We start from the raw sequence: 26,520 nt of genomic DNA on the forward strand, positions 1-26,520 counted from the left end.
ATACATTTGTTGAAATACACCATTTTCTAGTGCGATAACGAGATTTATCTTCAGTTTAAAAAAATAGGTTCCATATAGGAGGTGTAACTTTAACTAAGGTTCCATCTAACGCTCCTAAGTATCCCTACAAAGTTAACAATTATATGATTAGCGCTTATTATAAAAAAAAATATGTATTAAAGTTAATGTTAGATGCAAAAAGTACTTGAAAACATTTCCACTTCTCATCTTGAAAATTCTGAGTAATAGGTTCTGGCTTCTTGAGTAAAATATGATATAATTTTAAAATTGCATTAAGAACTTGATGAAATTGCCAACTTACTGTTTCTGTACTATGGTAAAAAAGTAGGCTAATTGTTCTACTTTTTTTTGTGATGAGCCAAAGTATATATGAACATTGCTACAACCTCCTCTATGGATGTGTTCTTAGTGGGTTTTAGCCCTCCATTGTCTGCTACCATATCACACAATATCCTAAAGGTTACTCTATCCATGCGAAGTTGACTAATGCAAGCAGAATCATAATTCATTGTCAATCTACACATTCATCTCATTCGATTGACTCTTTTTTCTTCTTTTATTTTGATATGACGAACATTATCTCGAATGTACGAACAAATGAGTACATAATATAGAGCAAATAACAAGACCAACATATTGTTGGTTATTTGTTGAACCAATAATATTTTATTTAGTTTTTGCCATTGTTCGGTAATAAGAAGGCGGGTCATTTGATCTACATAAAAAAATCCAGCAAGTAATTGTAACTTCTAGATTGGAAGGTAGTGCAAGCATCACTAGTAACAAGTAAATTGGTTACCATTTTTAAAACAAGAAACAAACCATGGCCATCATATATTGCAAGCAAATCTCTCAAGGTTCATCTTCCATATAAATCAAATAATCATGTGTTTCAAGTTCTGTTTTCCATATTCTTCTTCATATAAAAAGCTACTAAAAATTTTCTTCTTCCTATCATATAAAGATCAAGATCGTAAAAAAAAAATGCGCTGAGACAGTGCAAATTGACAAAGTTGCAAATGCGAAAAAGATGACTTGGAAGAACATTCCTTGCTGGAATTATTTGGGCATCTACTGTTGGTTTATGAAGAACCATTCCTACCTCTACTTGGTTAGCAGTTCTAAATATGAGTGGAGAAAAATGCATTCTGATGAATAGTATGCGTAGAAGACTATAAAGAAAAATAATGCATTTTGATTACTTATATCAGTACCTGGTTAGTTGCATGCTCACATAAAATTACAAAGAAAACAAATGTCAAGACAACTAGATAGAAAGATTGAGACAAAAATAAAAATACTTAAAGATGACTTGAAAGAAGAACTTGTGCTCAGTTTTGTGTGTGTGTGGGGGGGGATTAGATTAAGATTACAGAACAAAATCAGATAAACATTCAAGAGATAGCTCACTTGGCGAGGAACTGTGTCAAGGAGAGGGAAGAGACACGACGAGAATACGTCACGGAGAGAGAAGATTCACGACGAGGACGACATCGAGGAAAAAACCTAACGTCGAGGAGAGGGAAGAGACACGACGAGAATACGTCACGGAGAGGGAAGATTCACGACGAGGACGACATGGAGGAAAAAACCTAACGTCGAGGAGAGGGAAGAGCTATTGCGAGAACACGTTGCGGAAAAAAACTAACTTCGCGGTGAGGAATGACGTCTGCCAACGCGTCGTGGAGAGGGTGGAGTCACGGCGAGGACAACGTCAACTAAAGGGAAGAGCTGTGGCGAGAACAAGTCAAGAAGAGCTATGACGATTTGGATGGGAGAAGAAAGGAAATAAGGCAGATGGAGGGAAAGCAAGTGCCCTAAATCAGGATCGAGAATGAACAGTATTTTTTTCATTCCCCTCAATTTATTATGAATTAGAGAAAATCCATATACTAATATATAAAATTTACTATTTAGTAAATAATCCCACTCACTAAACATACTAATTGATTCTCATAGTCTTTCCCGTGGTCAACTCCTTAACAAAGTATCTTTTTCTCTCTCTCCAGATTTATATATCTTGACTTTATTATTTTTTATTAACTTTCCCTTTCTCTCTCCTGATTTTTTCACCTCCGAACCCGTTTCATCTTAACCTTGTTTTTAATTCTCTTCCGCCCCGTCACGGCCTCTGCGCCGACGGCGTTTACTTCTCGTCTCCTGGCGCCGACCACAAGAGGTCGTTGCCTCTTGCTTCGCCGATTGCACCATCGCCCGCCGGTGGTCCTACCTTGGCATCGACGAGGTCCGGCCGGAACTGGAGAAGGCGAGAGAAGGGAACGACGCCCTCTCTGCTCGCGCACGCCGCCGCCGCCCAACGCCGCGGACGCCGGTCGTCCACCGGCGCAAGGCCCTATCGGCGTCCACAGCCACCGGTAGTAGCCTCCAGCAGCGCCGGACAGCAAGCACAAGGTGGAGAATCCTCCCTGCGCCGCTGATCAGCCTTGTGCATCGGCGGTGTTGGCGCCTCCGGCGCCCTCCGGCCTCCGGAGACCTCCAGAGCTCTCTGCCGCCCGTCCGCCAGAGCCGCACTCTGTGCGGCCGCATCCTCCCAGCCGCCCTCCAAGCTCCACCGACTCTGGAGCGAGTTCAACCGGTTCGTGCAGACCCACTGCCATCCCGCACTGCGATTGGGCTTGCCTCGCTCGACCTCTCGAGGACCATTCAGATCTCGCATAGCACCTTTCGTTCAGGTCTCGCTCTTTTGTTGCCTTCCTCTTCCGTTCCTATCTCAGCCAGGTGCTGCTGTCTCTGTCCCTGCTGCCGGACTTTTTCTCTGGATCCACAGCCGCCGACCACAAGGTAGAAGCTCCTCCTTGTGACACCGTTCAACAACTGCTGCCGGAGGATGTTGCTGCCGCCTGATTTTCTGCCACTGCTAGCCAAGGGTCTGTGCAAACAGCTAGCTTTCTATTTTGTGTTCCATTAAGAAGACATACCCTCATGTAAAATAGACGCAAAAAGGTGGAACCGTCACCTTAGCGGTCCCCTGAGTCTGGCCCCACAGATGTCCAGAGGGAGTAAATCACGGTTAAGCTGGGCGGGAGAGGTGACTGGGGGTCGAGTGGAATTTAAGCACAGCAGACTGAGGTTTTACACCCGTGTGCAGCTGGCGACCCTCGACCCTACGGCCTTCGATGCAAGCGTCCAGGCACCCTACCAGCTGATCCAGCCCGTGGGGACACCCTCATGTAAAATAGAGCACTATCATTAAGAGCATCTCCTTCGCAATCTGCAGAAGTCAACGTCATCTACAGGATAAGTTATTTTACTTTAGATGCCAAATACTCAAGAACATCAAGGAGACCAAAAACAAAGTTCAGACTGATATCAAATTTATCACATCGTTGGTTATACTGGAAATCAATGGTCTAGAAGATTTGATTGGTCATATAATCGGGGAAATGTCAAATTTATCTCAGAAAAAAGATATTTTGGTATTCAATGTCCTAGACGATTTGACTTAAATTTCATTGGTGGTCCTACAGTTTCAAGACAACTAACTGCTTCACAAGTCTATCATAAAATCCTTTCATCCGTGCCTACTTATGGTAAAATCTCAAAGTTTTCATCTACTGCTTGGTATATTGACACTGGAGCAACTCATTATGTCATATCAGATTATAATATCTTTGCAGACCTAATGTCATATTATGGCTCAGATACGGTTTGAGTAGACAATGTTCAGGTTTACAAATTGCTAATCTTCGAAACACATATATTCATTTATCCAATCGTACTTTTCACATGTGCAATATCTATTATGTTTCATCTATTACTAAAAATTTACTCTCAATACGTCAGTTTTGTCTTGATAACAATATCATTTTTGAGTTTTATCGTAATCATTATCTTATAAAAGATAGAGGAACAAATACTATTGTATTTTATGAGAGAATAAAAAATAATCTCTACTATCTTCAAAGTTCTTTAATCAAAGTTTTTTTTTGGTAAACACACAAATAAACCGGCTTGACATGCTTGACTTGGTCATCCTTCTCTTTGCATTATTTAGTCAATCATCAATACGCATAGTTTACCTACTTTATTTACCTCCTCTCCATCTCATTCATGTAGGGCGTGTATGGAATCTAAAAGTCATAAGCTACCTTTTTCTTCATCCGATTATGTTTTTAATTTTCCACTTGAAATAATTCATTCAGATGTTTGGAGTCCTGCACCTATTTTGTCTAAACAAGGTTTCTAATATTATATTACCTTCATTGATCACTTTAGTATATACTCGACTCTATCCCATGAGAAGGAAATCCGATTTATTAGATATATTCTGTAATTTTTAAAGTCAAGTTAAATGATATTTTAATCGTAAAATTCTCTCTTTTCATTATAATTGGGGAGGCGAATATTAAGCTCTCCATCGTCGTCTTGTCTCTTGTGGAATTGTTCATCTCTTGTCTTCACACTACAAAATAAAATAACTCTGTTGAGAGAAAACATAGACATATAGTTGAAACTGTCTTAGCTCTTCTTCATCATGCATTAGTTCCGCGTGAATTTTGGGATGAAGCTGTTAACATTGTTGTATATCTCATAAATCGACTTCCTACTCCATTGCTTAATCATAAGTGTCCTTTTGAAAAATTTTATAATCAAACTCTTGATTACACTTTCCTTCGAATTTTTGGTTGTGCATGTTATATGACTACACCCTACTCTAAACCCAAACTTGACTCTCGTTCACTACAATATGTTTTCTTTATTTATAGCAATTTGCACCATGGTTATCATTGCCTGCATATACAAACAGGACGAATTTATATTTTACGACATGTTACTTTTAATGAGTCTTTATTTCCTTTTTAGTAGCTTTTTCGATCTCTCCCCTAGATACAGGTGACATCTTCTTAATGTCATCTAATATTGTCAGAAGTGATGACATCCTAAGTCCTGCTCCAGAGCTCTCTAATAACTCCCATATATCATCACCTCAAATTGCTGATCCAATCTCTGAAGCTTCACCCGTTGAAGATAATACAAGTCCATCATCAAAATTACCATATCAGTCTACTTCTTTGTCGCCATCAACAAGTGATTCAGATGATAATCCTCCTCATCGCATGCTTCCCTTAAGTGACATATATGCACGATGTCCATCGATGACAACTCGGCATCCTCTTCCATGAGCTCTAGTGGTCTCTTCAAAATCTATTGAACTAACTTATTTTACACAAGCAAGCAAGGATCCAAATTGACATAGTGTAATGACTTCAGAATTTGATGTACCTTTTCACAATCGAACATGGAGCCTTGTTCCGCGCACTCCCTTCATGAATGTTGTGGGCTCTAAATTGGTATTCCGTCTTAAGCATCGAGCTAATGGTTCTCTTGAATTGAACAAAGTTCGACTTGTAGCCAAAAGTTTTAGTCAACAACCAAATTCAATGACACTTTTACCTCAGTCATTAAAATTACATTTGTCAGACTATTATTATTGATAACTGTTAGTTCTAATTGATCTGTATGACAATTAAACATTTCAAATGCATTTCTCCATGGTCATCTTAAGGAAACTATATTTATGGAGCAATCACCTTGTTCATTCATTCATAATTTTCATCTCATGTTTGTCAACTCAAGAAATCCTTATATGGTCTTCAACAAGCTCCCCGTGCATGTTTTCATCGATTATCTAATTGGTTACAAGCTCAAGGATTTTCAAGATCAAAGACTGACTCGTCTTTATTCCATAAATATAATAATGGATCTATGATATTTTTTTCTCATTTATTTAGTTGACAGTTTAATAACCGGCAATGACCACAAGGGTATCACAATTTTATTAAGTTTTCTCAATCAAGAATTTTCCTACTCAAGATTTGGGCATTGCTCGCTTTTTTCTTGATATTAAACCTATTCCACATGAGGAAGGCTATCTTCTTTCTCAGAGCAAATACATTACTGGACTTTTCTAAAGAGCTAAAATGGATGGAGCACGTCTAGTCTCTACACCAATTACTATAAACAACTCTATAACTTCATCCTTTCTTGCTCTGTCTGATCCATAAATTTATCGAAGCATTGTTGGAGCCTTACAATATGTCACTATCACACGCCCTGATATTAAATTTACAATAAATCATGTTTGTCAATTCATGCATACTCCAACTGAATAAAATTGGGATAATGTAAAAAGAATACTTTGCTATCTCAAAGGTATTATTCTACATCATCTTCTTTTATATCATCAATTGTCTCGAGATTTACATGCCTATAGTGATGTTGATTAGCCAAGTTCTCCTGAAGATAAACGCTCTACTAGTGAATATGCAATATTTCTTGGACGAAACTTTATCTCATGGAATCTAAAAAAGCAACCTACGATATCTCGTTCAAACACTGAGACAGAATATAAAGCTATAGCAAATACAACGTCTGAAATTATTTAGCTTCATTCACTTCTCTCTGAACTTTATCTTGAATTAAATACTGCACCAAAAATTTAGTGTGATAATATTGAAGCAACATATCTCATAGCAAATCCAATCTTTTATGCTTATACAAGACATTTGGAAATTGATTTTCATTTTGTCCGAGAATGTGTGGCGACTCAACAAATCAATCTCTTATATTTCTACAAAAGATCAAATTGCTGATATTTTTACTAAGTCATTATCCAAACAACGTTTCAATAAGCTAGCAAGCAAACTCAATATTAGAGATCTTTCATTAAATTTGTCGGAGGTAAAAGAGAATTATTCAACAACCCAAGATGTAGTAATTATTAGAATAAATCAATTTACAAGTTTCCTTTTATTACTTTGTCAATTGATCAAGTGTGTAATGTCTCTTTATATATATGGTATATCTCATGAACAAATCTATTAAGAAGTTTATTTTATTATCTCTTCTCTCTTGTCTAATTAACTCAACAATCGAAATTGAATTGTTGATTGTTGTCCTGTTTTATCTAGTTGTGACACGTATCAAACTCTAAAATGACTTATTGTAGTGTTAGTGTCTACTTATTTTTATGTTTATATTAGTTTATATAATATGGCTCGTGCTTTCTATTAATGGTGGAAATTAAACATGCAAATAAACTTTTCCATGTCTTATAGAACTAGACAAAAGAGGATGCATGGATAGCATGCCTTTGGTTCAAGGATTAAAATCCATAAATTTGAAATTTTATAATAGTTGCAAAATGAGAAGCATATAAAATAAAAGATGTGATCCTCTTTTGGGACATTTATTTTGTCTTAGAATTTGTCAATATCATGTTTGAATTATGGATTAATAATGAGAATGGTAAATTACAATTACTTGCATGAGTATATATTGCTGCTGACCAGTTGGGATGAGATTCACACTATTTATCCTTTTTCTTCTTTGTTCTACTTTTCAAATATATCAAGGAGTTATAATGGTTCATCTCGTGGTTCATCTCGTGAGATATGACTTAGTTATTATTGTTAGTTGCTGTTGACCAGTTGGGATGAGATTCACACTATTTATCCTTTTTCTTCTTTGTTCTACTTTTCAAATATATCAAGGAGTTATAATGGTTCATCTCGTGGTTCATCTCGTGAGATATAACTTGGTTATTATTGTTGGTGTATCAAAGAGTTTTAATGACCCTTAAAAAAAATATCTGGATTCAACGGCTTCTCAATTTTACACTAAGAGCAAAAATGTCATTATTGAAAGAAACGTAATGATGTTAAATCTGTAAGGAGCTGCAAATGAGCTTTGTTCCTGCAATTATGTTCCAAAGCTTGAGGTAATCCTCTATATTAGTGTTAAAAGAAGAATAGAAAAAAGATAAAATAGGAGAGTAATAATTAATCTTATTATTTTGTTGATATTTACCCTCAAGATAATACAATATATAGGGTTTAAACAAGTACTCGGTCGATTAACCAATTAATAACTAACAGAATAATTTTGAGAATTATTCTAATAATTATAACAGAATTATTAGAATAATTCTAAAACTAATTTGATTTGATTTGATGATTTGATCCGGTCAATTCTGGTAATTCTCTTTTATCTCTTTTACCCCCAGACAAACTTAACGGGAGATCTTTGACGTTAAGTTTGCTTGCTAACTTGTTGAAACGTTGTCTGGATAATGGCTAGTAAAGATATCAGCAATTTGATCCTCAGCAGAGATATAAGAGACGAATAATTGTTGAGTTGTCACACGTTCACGAACAAAATGAAAATCAATTTCCACATGTTTTGTACGAGCATGAAAGATTGGATTTGCTGTGAGATATGTTGCTCCAATATTGTCGCACCAAATTTTTGGTGCAATATTTGATGCAAGGAAGTTCAGAGAGAAGTGATTGAAGCCAAATAATTTCAGACATTGTATTTGCTATAGCTTTATATTCTGCCTCAGTACTTGAACGAGATACCGTAGGTTGTTTCTTCGAATTCCATGAGATAAGATTTCGTCCAAGAAATATTGCATATCCACTAGTAAAGTGTCTATCTTCAGGAGAACTTGCCCAATCCGCATCACTATAGGCATGTAAATCTCGAGACGATTGACGATATAAAAGAAGACCATGTAGAATAGTACCTTTGAGATAGCGAAGTATTCTTTTTATATTATCCCAATTTTGTTCAGTTGGAGCATGAATGAATTGACAAGCACGATTTACGGCAAAAGTAATATCAGGGCGTGTGATAGTGACATATTGTAAAGCTCCAACAATGCTTCGATAAATCTGTGGATCAGACAGAGCAAGAGAGGATGAAGATGGAGAATTGTTTATAGCAATTGGTGTAGAGACCGGACGTGCTCCATCCATTTTGACTCTTTGAAGAAGTCCAGTAATGTATTTGCTCTGAGAGAGAAGATAGTCATCCTCATGTGGAATAAGCTCAATACCAAGGAAAAAACGAGCAATGCCCAAATCTCGGGTAGGAAATTCTTGATTGAGAAGACTTAATAAAGTTATGATGCCCTTGTGATCATTACCGGTTATCAGGATGCCATCCACATAAATAAGAAAAAATATCATAGACCCATCATTATATTTGTGAAATAGAGACGAGTCAGTCTTTGATCCAGAAAATCCTTGAGATTGTAACCAATTGGATAGTCGATGAAACCATGCACGAGGAGCTTGTCGAAGACCATATAAGGATTTCTTAAGTTGGCAAACATGAGATAGAAATTGTGGATGAATGAACCCAGGTGGTTGCTCCATAAATACAGTTTCCTCAAGATGACCATGGAGAAATGCATTTGAGATGTCCAATTGGTGTACAGGCCAATTGGAACTAACAGCTATTGATAATAATAGTCTGACAGATGTAATCTTGATAACTGGACTAAAAGTGTCATTGAAGTCAATACCTGGTTGCTGACTAAAACCTTTGGCTACAAGTCGAGCTTTGTACCGTTCAAGAGAGCCATCAGCTCGATACTTAAGACGGAATACCCATTTAGAGCCCACAACATTCATTGAGGAAGTGCGTGGAACTAGACTCCATGTTCCATTGCGAAGAAGCGCATCAAATTCTATAGCCATTGCACTACGCCAATTTGGATCCTTGTTTGCTTGCGTAAAACAAGTTGGTTCAATAGATTTTGAAGAAACCACTAGAGCCCGTGGAAGAGGATATCGAGTCGCATTTGGTGGGCAACATTCATAAATGTCACTAATGGGAAGCATGCGACGAGGAGCATTATCATCTGAATCACTTGTTGATGGTGATGAGGAAGTAGGCTGACATGGTGATGTAGATGACGGACTTGCATTATCCGAGGATTTAGAACTAGAGAGCATATTATCTTCGACCGGCGAGGCTTCCAAGATTGGAGTAGCATCCTGAGGTGATTCTGATGGTATAGGGGAGTTATTAGAGAGCGGAGCAGGACCTAGGATGCCATCATTTCTGACAATATTAGGTGGTATTAAGAAGGTACCACCTGTATCTGGAGGAGCGATCGAAGAAGATACTGAAAAAGGGAATAGAGTCTCATCAAAAGTAACATGTCGTGAAATATAAATTCGACCTGTTGGTATATGTAAGCAACGATAACCATGGTGCAAATTGCTATAACCAAGGAAAACACATTGTAGTGAACGAGAGTCAAGTTTGTGTTTAGAGTAGGGGCATAACCATGGATAACATGCGCAACCAAAAATTCGAAGGAAAGTGTAATTAGGAGTTTGATTATAAAGTGTTTCAAAAGGACATTTATGATTGAGCAATGGAGTAGGGAGTCGATTTATGAGATATACAGCAGTGGTAACAGCTTCATCCCAAAATTTACGTGGAACTGATGCATGATGAAGAAGAGCTAAGGCAGTTTCGACTATGTGTCTATGTTTTCTCTCAGCAGAGCCATTTTGTTTTGGAGTGTGAGGACAAGAGACTCGATGAATAATTCCACAAGAGACAAGATGACGATGGAGAGTTTGATATTCGCCTCCCCAATCAGAATGAAAAGAAAGTATTTTACGATTAAAATATCGTTCAACTTGATTTTGAAATTTACAGAATATATCCAATAAATCAGATTTTCTTTTCATAGGATAGAGCCAAGTATATTTACTAAAATGATCAATAAAGGTAACATAATATTGAAAACCTTGGTTAGATAAAACAGGTGCAGGGCCCCAAACATCAGAATGAATTAATTCAAGTGGGAAATTAGAAACATAATCGGATGAATAAAAAGGTAGCTTATGACTTTTAGATTCCATGCAGGCCCTACATGAATGAGATGGAGAGGAGGTAATGGAAGTAGGTAAACCATACCTATTGATGATTGACTGGACAATATGAAGAGAAGGATGACCAAGTCGAGTATGCCAAGCTGGTTTATTTGTGCGTTCACCAACAAAAGCTTTGATCAAAGAACTTTGAAGATAGTAGAGGCCATTTTTGATTCTTCCATAAAACACAATAGCATTTGTTCCTTTATCTTTTATAAGATAATGATTATGATGAAACTCAAAAATGACATTGTTATCAAGACAAAACAGACGGGTAGAAAGTAAATTTTTAGTGATAGATGGAACATGAAAGATATTGCGCATGTGAAAAGTTCGATTAGATAAATGAATATATGTGTTTCCAAGATTAGCAATTTGCAAACCTGAGCTATCGCCTACTTGAACCGTATCTAAGCCATAATATGACATTACGTCTGTAAGGATATTATAATCCGATGTGACATGATGAGTTGCTCCAGTGTCAATATACCAATCAGTAGATGAAAACTCTGGGGTTTTACCGCATGTAGGCATATATGAGAGAGATTTAGGATATGCTTGTGAAATAGACGGTTGTCTTGAGACTGTAGAACCACCAATAAAATTTGAGGCAAATCTTTGAGGGCATAGATTTCCAAGATGACCAATGATGTGACAAATTTGACATTTTACCCGAGAGTAATCAAATCTTTTAGAGCATAGATTTCCAGTATGGCCAATGATGCGACAATTTGACATCGGACTGAATTTTATTTTTGGCCTCCTTGATAGTGTTGAGTATTTGACATTTAAAGTAAAATAACTTATCTTATAGAGAGACTGGATCGCCGGAAAGGGGGCTTTTCACCTGGAGAAACTCCCCTTGGAGGAAATAGAAGCCTTGGCTAGAGCAACCACTTGTTGTCGACGTCGAGGATTGGTCGGCGTTCGGTGGACAGCGGCGGTAGCACAAAAGGAGAAGTCCTTTTGTCGTCTTGTTTTGCGGTTTCAAAAAAAAAGAAACTCCTCTTTTGTCTTGGGCGGCGGCAGAAAAAGGAAAGGAAGAGGATTTGTGAAGGAGAATTAAGAGAAAGAGAAGGAACGAAGGATCATCGCTCTGTTACCATGTTAAAAGAAGAATAGAAAGAAGATAAAATAGAAGAGTAATAATTAATCTTATTGTTTTGTTGATACTTGCCCTCAAGATAATACAATATATAGGGTTTAAACAAGTACTCGGTCAATTAACCAATTAATAAATAACAGAATAATTTTAAAAATTATTCTGAGAATTATTCTAATAATTATAACAGAATTATTAGAATAATTCTAAAACTAATTTGATTTGATTTGATGATTTAATCCGGTCAATTCTGATAATTATCTTTTATCTCTTTTAATTAATTGTTTCTTCGCAATTGGAAAACACCTGTCAAGAGTTCTTTCTTTGTTTGACATGAGAGATTCAACCATTCTTTGTCCTGGTATGTGTCATTTTCTAAACCTCTATTTTCTTTTGCAACATTATAAGCTGATTTTAAGGGATTTATATGCCTCAGTATACAGGCCGCCTCAAGGAGGCTTTTCTCAACCAATTCAGGTTCATTTATGTTTCTGCATGATTTCCTCTCAATTCAGAATCTAGATTGTTTCGTTGTGAAATGCTATATTGATTGTTAGTGATGAGCAACAAGTTAAGAAAATTAAGGAAAAATTTTTGTTTCCTTCTCCTGTTTTATGAGGCTGCATATTGTAGATTATGAATTTAGCCCTCCAAACTCTTTTGCCTCTTTGAAAATCTTGTATTTTTTTATTGATTGCCCTCCTTAAGGAAGGTTAATTTTTAGTCATCATAAAATTGTCGTGACTATGGCGAATGCTTTGCCTTTGTCAATCACACGCATGCTTTGATTGCCAGCATAACTTGTCCTTCTAATGTGTATAAACTTTCAGAACATGCTTATATATGACAATTTGCAATTTTCTGAATAGTAGTAAGGAACTTTTTTCTGTATTAATCCAATACAATTTCTTTCTTGTATTTGAGGTACATTTTTTGTAGCCTCATTGATGAGTATTTTAGCTTACTTAGGTCATTTGGGGGTTGAGAACATTTTTGACTGATCCCGTCACGTACTATGAGAACATCCCCAATCAAGAATATCTTCATTGAGCTAGACCATTCCAAAACAGACATCTTTGATATTTTTGACAGCTGCGATCGACAACTGACGACCGTCAATAACTGTCGCTGGCTATGATCAGAGGGTAGTGGACAAAACTCATGGCGGATGGTTGGGCAGTAGCAGGCATATGGTACTGACGCCATCGCCTCCGCTACAGACATCTCCACCGACTTGGTTGGTGATAGGTCAAGGTGACATCTAAGTTGTTTGTTCATTCCAATTAGTCCAGTACTAACTTGAATACTTGATCGTCGGAAAACTCATGTTAGAATATCGCCAACGCTCTTTATTCAGCATTGACGTGAAGATAGCACAATAAATATATATAGCATGCTAAGGGAGATTGATGAGCTCTACCAGATGCACGGGCGTAGTGGTACAATAAACTCAATTGAGCTTGCAGTTAGTATTACCAAACCGGGATGACAATGTGGATTAATTAGATAAAAACAGTTTGAGTAGCTGCTGGGATTTTTTGACTGAATGCCGAAGGCGGCGACTTGGTCAGTCGGCGAGGAGATTGTCTCGATTGATTATGTATCTATATGGGCTATTATATTATACTGTGAAGTCGTAGGCGACTGTACCAGTGTGTCTATGGTCCTTTTTTTCGATATATCCAATCCCGATGGTACACTGGATCTGGATGCTTCCTGCCTTTCCTTTCCTAGGTATTTAAGAAGATTTTTATTTTTATTTTTATTTTTATTTTGGAGGGGAAGGATACTTACCATTTTTAAGCATACAGTATGTATTTTACGGTAATCATATGCTTCCCATTCAGCGACACGAGGCCATAATGAGTGTACGCATTTTTAGATCTGAACAAGTCACGTGGTAATCGAGATGCATGCAAAACTGTCGGCTCGATCCAAGTGTTTAATGTGCTCATGCGACGGAAGAAGGAGCTCGAGAATCAAGAATTGACGATAGTGGCTCACGAGAAGCAAGTGTTTGAATATATAGTGAAGTGGTCATTTAAACTGACGATCTGAAAACGTGGTGGAAAGAATCCCAGAAGATTGGAAAAGATTTGACAAAACATCAAAAATTTTAGGATGTGTTTGGTAAGCGCTTTATGCTCTTGTGCTGTTGTGCCACTGGGTTAGTTCTGTAATGTCCACCTATGAAGAATGCACATGTGGCATCCAGGTAACCGGAAGAATGATATGACCTTCTATGAAAATATTATAATAATGATAAGATGATTGAGATTATATAAAAAGAAATAAATTATGAAATTTATAAATTTAAAAACATGTACGTCCCTAGCCTAGACTTGCTTTTTTTTTTTTTTTGCAAATTTAATATGATTTAGATTTTATAATTATTTAGTCAGTTTTATATATATACACGAAACAGATGAGATATTACAGATACAGAAATTAAGAAAATAAACTGTGCATATATTTATGAATGCAACTGAGACTTGAGTTTTGTAACACTTCTCTTTTTGTCCATAGATATGCAAACTGTCAGTGGTGCAAAAACACTGCTCTTTTGGATTCTGGGAAGATGAGCAATTGACATGACGAACAGCTTAGAAAAGTGTGTAAAGAAGAGAGCATGATTGCTGAAAATAATGCAAATTAGAGGAGTTGTTCAAGCATCGGCATCAATCTGTAGTTCTGACATTAGTCTTCAGGTGTCCCTGTGATCAAATTGATTGAGACTTGCTTTTGTTGGGCTCATGGTCAATCTGTATCTGTCAATCTAAAAAGATTTATTTCCACCATGTCCGAAATACGAGATCAGTTTTAGTGCTGAGGGCATCCGTAATGTTTACTTATTTTTTATTTTTTTAATTGAATCGATAGTATTAACGAACACGTTAATATTATAGTATTGAAAAAAGGTGTCCATGTCGATGTTAATATCTCAGACATTAATGTCGTTGTGAATGCCTTGATGATAAACAGATTTATGTGAGAAGTATTTAAGATTAGTGATACGGTGCGTGAGAAGGGGGTTCGGCGGATGACATGGTCAAAGGTTAAGCACATGGAATGGTCAGAAGTATAGCCCTTGTGGAGGTCAGAAGTCAAGCTTGCGTGGCCATGTTCAAAGTCTCAGCTGACGGGACAGTCAAAGGATAGGGTTACAAGTTGGACAAGATCCAGCCTCGATAGCAATCAAGGGCAGGGTTCACAGGCTAGGTACAGCGGAGAACTGGGTTCACAGGCCAGGTACAGCTGAGAACTGGGCCCACAGGTAGGTACAACTAAGGACTGAGTCCACAGGTCAGGTAAAGGCGAGGAAAGGAAGGCCTCTGACATAGTATAGACCTGACGTACAGGTCTGGTGTCACGTCCCAGAGGAGTCCTTGCTAGAGGAAATTTCGACAGCATCTCCCCTGTACGGGTGACAATCTGAATCATTTCTACAGACACAATATACCTTAGCCACATGCAGCTGGAATATACACACAACTACGCAGTTATATGTAAATCTAACAACCCACTCGGCTGTACCAAAACCAAACACAGCGGAAATACAATGGACAACACATACAAACTAAAAACGAAAACTGCTAGCCGGCTAGGCTTACACCACATAACCAAAACAACACTCCAGAAACAAAACCAGAACACAAAGCTAAATGCACAAATTTCATATACCAAAATAAGAATAAACAAAAGCGGATACAGGTCTTCTGATGTGACGTGGGGACCGGCAGGCAGGATACTCCAAGCGACTCCATAAATAACCTAGTACTTGAAAAAGATAGTATCCACGGGGGTGAGTTCAACAACTCAGCAAATACCTAGTTGACATGTATAGTAAACTATAACAAATAGTATTAATTATGGAGTACAGTCTCCTGGACAAAAGCTGGAAGATGCACAATAGAAAAGGTTGAAGAGAACTGTACTCACCAGGGCCTCCTATCAGAATAGTCAGGTCGTCAGACCGAGAGTATCATAAATCCTGTATGAATGTCAATCATATGCATCCATTCAAATGCAACAAATAAATACAACAAACACAAGGAATAAATGCATCAAGCATATGATGCCAATGTCATGGTCACCCCTGACGTCAATCAACCATCTCACACACGATGGTGAGACCGAGTGGGTAGGGTTGTGACAACCGTACACTCTGCCATCACTGCTCCTGATGAGTGATTGAGTGGACGGGATGCTGTCGGAGTACACCTATCCTCCTACCCGAAATCATAAGTGGGGGTGCTCAATACTCACATCTCCCTGAGCCAGTCCAGAGGAGAGATCCCTGCCGGCTACCACACTGTGCCACACTAACCATGAGCGGACCAACGGAGCCAAACAGAGCAAACTGTCTGCCGGCTACCACGCTGCATCTCTAAACCAACGGAGCCTAACAGAGCAGAACTGTCTGCCGGCTACTACGCTGAGTCACCGGACCAGCGGAGCCTAACAGCAGTACTGTCACACACTTGCCTGATATACCACTAACCCATGAGTGGTGGTGTGTGCAGATCTATGTAACTGGCGATGTGCTCAACAATAATGGAGCCAACTATCACACAGCATGCAATCATGCGAGATGGTGCATGACACTAAGCATAAAGAAAATATCCTGAACCTATCCATATATATAATGTGTACTCTAGAATAAATTGACCTAATCAATGGTTAAGGTACACAGGTTAGATAAGGTATCAAAACCTAGGTCCTGAACATAATAAAAACATGGCTGTGTCACTACCCCTATAAGCATGTATAATCAGGTAGATACTAACATGAAGTGCATAATAAATAAACAAAACAAGAATGTAACAGGTATCGGGTAGTGACCAACCGAAGCAAAGACGAGCATAATTATTACTAAAGGTTATAACCTACTAAACATATCAACATGACATTATCAAAGATAAGTCAACGTACCCGCCTCAAATAGTAGGTCCAATCCAGTCAAATCTAACGTCGAGATGCTCGTCTCGAATCAGAGTCCTGTAATACATGATATACAGATTTAGCTAATTACATATAAATAAATTAGCTAAATCAAATCCTCAAGAAACTAACATAAATCCAGATCTAATTATAAACTCTAATTGGATCATCTAACTCCTCAATCGATTCTAACTAATCTATTCGAATTAGGACTTGAAATAAGCATAATCAATCATAGCATCTTACCCAATTTAGTCCTAATTCAACACATATATCAACTAATCAAATAATCCAAATTCATTATAATCTACAACCAAGACCCATTACCTACTCCTTACCTCAATTCACAACCAAGTGACTGCTGGTGGAAGGTTGTTTGCTGCTGGAATTAAAACAAGCAACTTCACAGCAAGTCTTACTTCACCTCACGATCACAATTCCAACACCACAGCAATGTACCATAGCACACAACCCTACAGAACATATCCTCACTGCTAGAAATCAAACGGATCAAGAAGAAGATCAAGACTAGGGCTCGGCAGAACCTGGTGGCTGGCGACAGTGAGGTGCAGAGGTGCGGCGGCGACTGTGAAACGGGCTCGGTAAGGGAAGAGAGAAGAGATGGTTGGTGATGGTCGGAGGGGCACAGTGGATTACGACCGGCTGTTGTCACTAGGGCAGAGGAAAGGGGGCTCTGCCCGGCGATCGGCGCTAGGGTTCGGGCACAGAGGAGGAGACACTTCGGCAAGGCGTCGGCGGTAGGGCGTCGGCGCTGCTCCGTGCGGCCTCAGGTGATGGCAGCGCCTGGTGCGGCTCGGGAAGGAGGAGAAGGAGAGGCCGACGCTAGGGCTGAGGTGAAGCGGCGTCGGCTGTGGCGGCGGCGGCGCGATGAAAAGGATAAAGAGGAGAAGAGTCGGGCGGAGGTGAGGCTTTCCCTTGGCCGAGAGCTTTAATCGTGAGGAAGGGGAGTAACCGTCGCGTGCAGCGCCGGTTAGGGCTAAGATCGGTGTCGCGGGGGGGGGGGGGGGGGGGGGGGGGGGGGGGGGGGAGGCACGGGGGGGGGAAGGGGGGGAAAAAAAAAAAAAAAAAAACTTCCCTCGTGAAAACGGGGTAGCCTAACAGGCTTTCCCGAAGCCTAGTTTTCATCCCCGTAAACTCGTGCATATGAGCTTTGAAAAATTTCTAAAAATTCTGGAAAATTTCCTTATTATTATCTGCCCTTTTTCGGTATTTTACATATGGACATATGAACCAGGGATTACAGAGGACAGAAGCAGGTCGGAATACAGACCTGACGTACAGATCTGGACATACGAACCAGAGATTACAGAGGACAGAAGAAGGTCGGAATACAGACCTGACGTACAGGTCAGAACGTACAAGCCAAGGATAACAGTAGACAGAAGCAGGTCGAAATACAGACCTGGCGTACAGGTCGGAACGTACAAGTCAAGGATAACAACAGATAGAAGCAGATCGGAGTACAGACCTGGAGTATAGGTCAGTACATACGAGCCATGGATAACAGCAGAAAGAGGCAGGTCGGAATACAGACCTGACTTACAGGTCGGAACATGCAAGCCATGGATAACAGCAGACAGAAGCAGGTCGGAATACAGATCTGCCGTACAGGTCGGAACGTACAAACTATGAATAACAACAGACAGAAGCGGGGGGGGGGGTCAGAATATAGACCTGGCGTATAGGTCGGAACATGTTAGCCATGGATAACAGCAGACAGAAGCAGGTCGGAATACAGATCTGGCGTACAGGTCGGAACGTACAAGCCATGAATAACAACAGACAGAAGCGGGTCGGAACACATACCTGGAGTACAGGTCAGGATTGGCTGACCAAGGATATAGGTTTGGCTTCTAGCCCTTTGGCACAGGACAACGTATAGGTCGAAGTCGACCAACCAAGCGTACAGGTCAGGATTGGCCAACCAAGGATATAGGTCGGGCGTCTAGCCCTTTGGCACAAACAGCGTACAGGTCAGGATTGGCCAACCAAGGATACAAGTTTGGCGTCTAGCCCTATGGCACAGGACAACGTACAGGTCGAGGTCGGCCAACCAAGCGTACATGTCGGGATTGGCCAACCAAGGATACAACTTTGGCGTTTAACCCTTTAGCACAAGACAGCGTACAGGTCGAGGTCAGCCAACCAAGCGTACAGGTCGGGATTGGCCAACCAAGGATACAGGTTTGACGTCTAGCCCTTTTGCACAGGACAGTGTACAGGTCGAGATCGGCCAACCAAGCGTACAGGTCGGGGATCCTAGCCTTGCCGCATAAGGTACATGGACAAGGATACAGGTCTGGCTTCTAGCCCTGTGGCATAGGACGTAGCGTACAGGTAGGGATTGGCTGATCAAGGATACAGGTCGGGGATTCTAGCCTGGTCGCACAAGGTACATGGATAAGGATAAAGGTCGGGCTTCTAGCCCTGCGCCACAAGCATAGCATATAGGTCGGGATCAGCAAATACCAAGAACCAGGGCAGGGAAACAAAAGAAGGAGGTCGGGCGCTACGCGACAACTAGTCTAAGGAATCGTAACCACCTATCAGAGAATAATCACTGCCTGCCAGAGAATATGCTAATGGTCGGGTATTTACAGCACTCTGATTCCTTCCTAGACCTATAAGAAGATGGCACGTGTCACCCACCACTAGACAAAGCCTGACATCTGACGTTCCCTGACACCCATCAGACTCCAGAAGAATCCGTTGCGGTATAAAAAGGGATGCTTTGTCCCTTACGCAGGTACGCTCACTCGCCATTTTCTTACTCGTCTTTACTTTTCGTCCTTTCTCTGTGCTTCTGGGGAAAAAGTACCTGACTTGAGCGTCGGAGGGCCTGACCCGAGGACTTTTACTCTGGTTTCTAGTCTCTAACGACTCGTGGGCTCGTCTGAGTGTGCGCAGAGCCCTAGCATCATCATCCCGGTCATCACCCTTCGTCATCCGCCCATGCGAACCCTTTCGGAGGGTGCCAGGTAGATCGGACGCCACAGCGACTTTCCGTCAACCTCCAGTACATCGAGGCCCACCTTCATCCGATTCAGCTTCCGGACGGGATCAATTAGCATGACAATATACTTATTAATGTCAATAGGATAATATTTTTATTAAAGTTCGTTAGATAATACTCTTATTAAGGTCAGTAAAATAATATTCTTATTCAGATTGGTAGGGACAAATTGACGGACGTGTTAGACGAGCAAATCATCTTTTTTTAGCACATTATTAAGATTGACAAGATAAAGTAGAGCAATGTTCGTATTGAAATCAACATGATAATGCTCTTATTAAGACCAATAGGATAATATTCTTTAGGTCAGCAAGATAATATTCTTATTAAGACCAACAAGGTAATGTTCTTATTAAGGCTAGCATGATCCTCTCGGGGTGGTGTGGTGGTTAAGGTATAAGGTGTTGTAACATTAGGTCATAGGGTCAAAACTTGACACCTCTGAACATGTCTTTCTCATACTTTGACCACTACACTAATTACTAGTAGTCACTTATGATTTAACTCCTCTATGTTGGCCTAGGGACAGATTGATAGGGATGTTGAGGTGAACAAATCATCTTTTGTCACATTATTAAGGCTAGTAAAGCTCTTGGGGTTATGATGTAGTGAAATGACACTCGATTATCATTTAAATATTCATGATTCAATATGATGCATGCATAGAGGACAATGTTTTTATTAAGGCCGAGAGGACAATATTCTATGTTCAATACTCGTCAAAGCCATATCGCATATGAATTAACAAAGCCATATCGCATTATTAACCTGTCAAATATTATTACATGGTGGTCATTGAGAGAAGCAACGTTAGAGGCCATTTCCATAAGGCTTTCCTCAGAACATGTGGCGACCGAAGAATGGTGAAAAGATACTAAGCGCAGGGAAGAGCCCCTTCGAAACTCCTTCATCTTGCGTGGTAACTACCGATAGGTCGCCCGATAATGAACCATCAAAACTACTCCTACACTGACCTAGGTGGGAAAATGGAAGGAGCGTGAAGGAGGATGTCGTGGAGATTCCCTTAATTGTGGCTATATAAACATCCATGACGGTAACATGAAGGTACGAGGGTCTTTTTCTTCTCATTAACGAAGAGTTAGAGATAACTCTTCCAAGTTATTCTTCTTCTATCATCCTTATCTCATCGGTTACTAACTTAAGCGTGCCGTGCCAGAAAAAGCCAGCCCGACACTAATCCATGTTGACATCTTAGATCCCGTCACCTCCCGATTGAGAAAAGCTTGCGGATAAAGAGGAACCCGAGCAGGACGAAAAAGGAGCCATGAATTGTCAAACTGGTGCTGGAAGATCTGCGTAATTCCTCCAGTGCGTGTTTTTTTTTTCCTTTAAAACAAATAAAATTTGTGTATGATATATACGAATTACTGACATGGATACATGCATGGCAAACTTTTCTAATCACTAGATAGAGATAGGACGACAATTCAATTGGGTTGCCCTTGTAATGGTTAAAGCAAGAGGCATGCACACTGAAATCAATCACCAAAGAGAAGAAAAACGCTAAGATTTTACAGAATATGTAAAATGATTGCAAGCTGTTTCACACAGAACAGAACGGCACGGAACGGAACGGAACAAAAAACAAAAACCAGAAAGTTAACAAGGAGAAGAAGAACTCTCCATACTGCTCTTAATTTTAATTACCACACTCTCCGCAAGTAAACTTCCCTCTCCGATGCTCGCTTGGAGTTCAAAGCATCCTGAGCTAGAAACTGCAATCTACCTCCATTTAACTCATCGAGTGGCTGCCGCCGCCTTGCATCCGCAGAGTGTTTGGTCTGAGAAGACGACGACGACGACCTCGATTTGGCCTTGAAGGAGTGCGTGTCGGCCATGTAATTGGGCGAGCACGCTCCGCTCAGGCTCCTCGCCGGCGTTGCTGCCCCACTCCGGGATGAACCCCTAACGCACCTAGACGTCGCCAGCGCCCTGCACTTCACGCCGTCGGCTATCCACCAATCGTCGTTCTCCGGGAAGTGGCGACGGTCGGGAAAAGAGATTGGGGTAGGAATGGGTGAGGAAGGAGCTCGAGTCTTTGGCCGGCACGTGTCGATCTCTATGATCTTAGGGCTTGATCTCTCAAAATACCTGATCTGGCTTTGGACTGCATGCAACTGCTCGCTTTTGGTATCGGGGCACCTTTCCTGTACTCATTAGAAAATTAGGAGACCGGCTATTTGAATTGAACTCCTTAATTAATGATTCTAAAACGTACGAAGGATCTCCGAGGACGGACTTCAATTAGTCGAAAGATTTCGTCTCTAAAGAGAAGGTTGCGAGCTCTGTGAGCTCGCACGGTGGCCTGAGCTCGGAGGAGAGATTGCATTCTGTGAAGAGCTGAAGCTGCTTGCTTACGGACGAGATAGCCTCTGATGAGAGCTTGCAGTTTCACCAACGATTTCAAAGCGCGGCGTGCTTTCCTTGCCTAAATTGGTGATGAATGCAAACCAAATGTGAGCTGAATCAGAGAGAACAGTCCTATGATTCCTACCATTTAATGCAGAGCATTTAGAACGCTGAACAGATGGAATTCGATAAATTTATCGTAACAAATATATCAGATTTTCATGAATGAGAATGGTATGCCCGGCCTGTACTCAATAAATGGGAGTCACGGGATGAACGAGAATACTAAATTCTTTTAGGATTAACAGTCTTTGATACAATTAGTCGACAGTGGCATGCATATCAAATTCTTCTTACCAAGTAGCCTCTGAACGCCGATTGGATTTTGACGGCCGCCCGCCGCTCCACGCCGCTTCCTCTCTGCCGGACGGAGAGACGCATCGCCACGGCGGCAGCCTGCACTGCCACCGCCGCAGCCTCCGTAGCCACGGCGGTAGCAGCTTCTGAGACGGCAATGGAGTGCTTGCTCTGCTTCCTTTCGCTGACTGAGTGGAACGACTTGAACCAGGCCGCTTCGATCGCAGCGGCGGTGGCCGCGTTACCTCCCAGCGACACCTCGGTGGCGCCGGACTCACGGGACTTCCAAAAGCTCCACCTTTTCTTCTCCGCCGGCTCCTCTCCACCGTAACTGGAGCAGTGATCCTGCTCTTTCTTCTTCACTTTGCTGCCCCCTACGAGATTCCACAGCCACCGCGCCGCCCGTCCCATGTCCCCTCGGCCGGAAACCTAATCACTGATCAATGTTTCCTACACGAAAACAGAGTGAATTGCACAACGTGAAGCGGGAGGAACAATTAATAGCAAGCAGAATAACGATGTAGATATTCAAACGATAACAGAGGCAGTAAGTGTTTGGTTTTTTGTTTTTTATTGTTATCCGCTTTCTAAATTGGAAGTGACAATCCATGGCGAGTGGGAAAACAAACGGCTCGTATTTGCACAAGTATCCGAGATCGAAGAAAGAGGATACGAAACAATCTCACATGTTGATGAGGTTGGACTTTTTCTTACGATTAATAAGACAAGAAGAAGAGGAGGGATCAAATTTGTCCCTTGCGATCTCTACATTTACACTACGTGACGTAACCGAAACCGAAAGCATGAAAAGTAAGACAGGATCAATGCACGAAGAACAAGGAGCAGTGGAAACCAACCTCGAGAATTCAAAAAGCTCAAACATCTTCAAATCCCCACATATCCCAAATCCATGTATATATAAACTGTGTTATATATATATATTTTTTAAAAAACTCTGTTATATGGTTTCTTTCATGGATGCTGCTGACAGTCTCGTGAATCGCCATGAACTCTGCATTGATTACGGATGCAGGTTCATGCAGATTCTCCATTTACTACTTTGTTCATTTGTCCCAATAAAAAGTGATTTTGTATTTGCTGTCCAGCAAGTATTAAAAGGATATATGAATACAAGCCAGAGTTTAGGGAAGAAGAAAAAACTCACTTGTTTTTCTCGACGAGAACGGCATGATTTGTAGATGATCCTATGAAAACTGTGGAAATGACACGATAGAAAAGGTGGCATAACTGTTGATTTGAAGAAGATTTTACTAAGAAGAAACGATAACATTTGATGCGTACCTTGTTAGTGGAGAGGATCGTTTTTTTATCACCTCTAATAACTCTATAATAATGAGGTAATAAAAAATATTAGGTGTCAAAAGATGTCGAATAATGAAAAGTGTACAATCTTAAATTTGTATAGTTATCTTTCGAAGAATCTTCTATTATACATATATGAATAGTTTCATGTAATCTCTAAAATAATAATAGAAGTTGTATAATCATCTTCGTAAGAAGGTTCCATTGAATGCATTTATTGTAACCGAAGAATATTCTCTAACAGATAGTTGTTATTCTGATAATCTATTGTGTTTCCCGAACAATGTCATCTTCTGAAATACAGTCCGACCGAATACTTGGATGAACGGGATATCCTGACCATTTCTATGTCTGACCGACTTTGCAATGAGAATTACCTTATGCGCTTTGCCTTTGAGCATTCTCCTGGAATATAGCCTGGCCGGATACATGGATGAACGTGGTATCTCGACCGTCTCTATGTCCCACCGACTTTGTAATGAGAATAACCTTATGCATATTGTCTCGAGTATTCATATACGAAATGGGAACAGTGCTTCGTAAACCTGATCAAACTTATAAATAGGAGTACTGTACCTTTGAAAGGGGAGGTGAATCCCATAAGTTCAGTCAACAATATACTTGTAGGCTCATGCTGAAGATCTGATAAGTAATGAGGAGCCAAGTCTCGCAAGTCCGGCAGGTCTAGGACCGATCGGTCGTATGATAGGAGACTAACTATTGGATAACAAAGCACTCGGATTCATTGTACAACCGGCCTTGTGACGGTCTGATTTATACTGAAGGTTGTACTGCGCTATAGGACGACATCTGTAATCTAAAAGTAATATTGTAGAAGTGGAAAACTGAGTCCTGGAGTCCTAAGCCCCCCTCCCCCTTCAACTTCAGGATCATTCGGATTTAGCCTATATGTCTTGGTGCTGAATTGAGAGATAGGCCTATTAAACCCACCTGACTTCAGGGGCGTTCAGCTGTATATTCGACCATATATTAAGTGTGAACACTCAACTTAGATACACCTGACAGACCTTTGGGCCCATCGGATATATAACAGAGTTATGTTGTGTGGATAATAATTATAACCGGCCATTGAGCCGACCAGTTTCTCACAAGTGGAGCACTAGATCCTTCAAGTACGACCGTCTCTTAGGTCGGTCATCCTTATACTGAAAGACTTACGTTGAGTGAGAGGTTATGCCCTGATGAAGGTGACGTCTTGGCTGTCACCTCACCTTGACTTTGACTTCCACATCACCTCTGGGTCCACTCGTAACATCGTGTATCACTAGCCTCCCCTTTAAGTATAGTTGAAAGAGGCTTGTAGCCGACTGACTGGACCTAAATCTTATCTAAGATCGATCGCCCAACTTATTGGTCCGACCGACTGGGCATGCTTTTGATCCTACTGTCCAGTCATATTCCCACTCGCACTTTAAATATTGCGATCAAAATTTATCTTGGAAAGATGCATGTCAGACATTTGACAAACCAAGTAATGCGCTAAGAATACGTGGGAAGGTATTTTTCAAAGTAATGATGCGGTTGTCTTATTCATCATAAATGTTTATTTATGGGTAAGCTCCACGCATCCCACTACCTCATTTTTTGAAGCAACAGCTGACGTACGTCTTTTCGTATAGACCAACGACACTCCCTTTTTTTGCAATCCAATGATTACTAATGATTAGGCAGTTTTGATTGAACGGTTGAAACTGGAAAGTAGCTCATAACTTCTGTTTAAAAACCCTAAGTGATGAGGAAACCAATCACTTACGCTTCATCTTCTCTGACCTTTTCTCCAACGATCTCCATCAACAACCTTCTGTAACCAATGCTAGTAAATTCCTCCCTCGATCTTCCTCTATTTTCCTCATAGTTCAAGAATCTTTTGCTCCTTGGTATACCATTACCCGCTCCAATTTAAATAATTGCGATCAAGAAGTGCTCTGCCTGCAATATGAAATCTCCAAAAATTATAGTATCCGTATTCCGCCCCCCAAAATCATCATGATCACCCCCCTCCCTCGGCTATATCATTTTCTTTAAACATCAAGTCTTAGCTGATTTGCACTTTCCAATCCCCTCTTTTATTTATGAGATAACTCATTACGTCCACCTTCCCCTATTCAATAGAATCCCTTCTCAAAGCGAGTGGAGGGACAAATATTTCTTCATTCGACTTCCCACCCGCATATCTTGGCCAACATCTTGGCAACAACGTCTGCCCCCCCTCCCCCCACGTCAACATTGAATAACCTTAGCACGGATTCATCCCTTCACCTAGTCATAGAGAAATTGACCGGCCTGAAGTTTGATATTTTTGGGCTACTCCAAGAGTTGTTACATATCTTTGGGTTGAGTTCTATCAAAATTGAGTTGAACTCCTCCTTTGTTAAGAAATATCCCCTTTTCCCCTTGGTTCTAAATGAAACTCCTTCTTTACTTTCTTGTGTTTAACATTCTTTATATTTATAGCAGAAACTATCTCGAAGGCATTCCTCTCAAAGAATGACCCGATAAATGAAAACACATTGAACCAACTAGGCCAAGCAATCTTGAAGAAGCGTGAGACTGAGCAGACATCTTCATCTTTCGGCCGCACTCAATTACCTATGGCCACCTCTGAATCTTTGGACTTAGATATTCTCCTTACCTTTAGGCATAAAAGGCAT

General features: G+C 40.4%; 1 protein-coding gene across 1 annotated transcript; it reads right to left on the minus strand.

The window, feature by feature from the left end:
• Window positions 1-21,421: 21,421 nt before the first annotated feature.
• LOC122012303 (protein IQ-domain 26-like) lies at window positions 21,422-23,429 on the minus strand. Its single transcript, XM_042568795.1, has 4 exons — window positions 23,383-23,429; window positions 22,526-22,975; window positions 22,038-22,247; window positions 21,422-21,966 (listed from the first exon to the last, which is right to left on the minus strand). The coding sequence occupies exons 2-4, from the start codon at window positions 22,934-22,936 to the stop codon at window positions 21,463-21,465; spliced, it is 1,125 nt and encodes a 374-aa protein (XP_042424729.1). The 5' UTR covers window positions 22,937-22,975; window positions 23,383-23,429; the 3' UTR covers window positions 21,422-21,462.
• Between the last annotated feature and the right edge of the window lie 3,091 nt (window positions 23,430-26,520).

Source organism: Zingiber officinale, chromosome 8A (genome assembly GCF_018446385.1).
Source record: "Zingiber officinale cultivar Zhangliang chromosome 8A, Zo_v1.1, whole genome shotgun sequence".
Classification (NCBI taxonomy): Eukaryota; Viridiplantae; Streptophyta; class Magnoliopsida; order Zingiberales; family Zingiberaceae; genus Zingiber; species Zingiber officinale.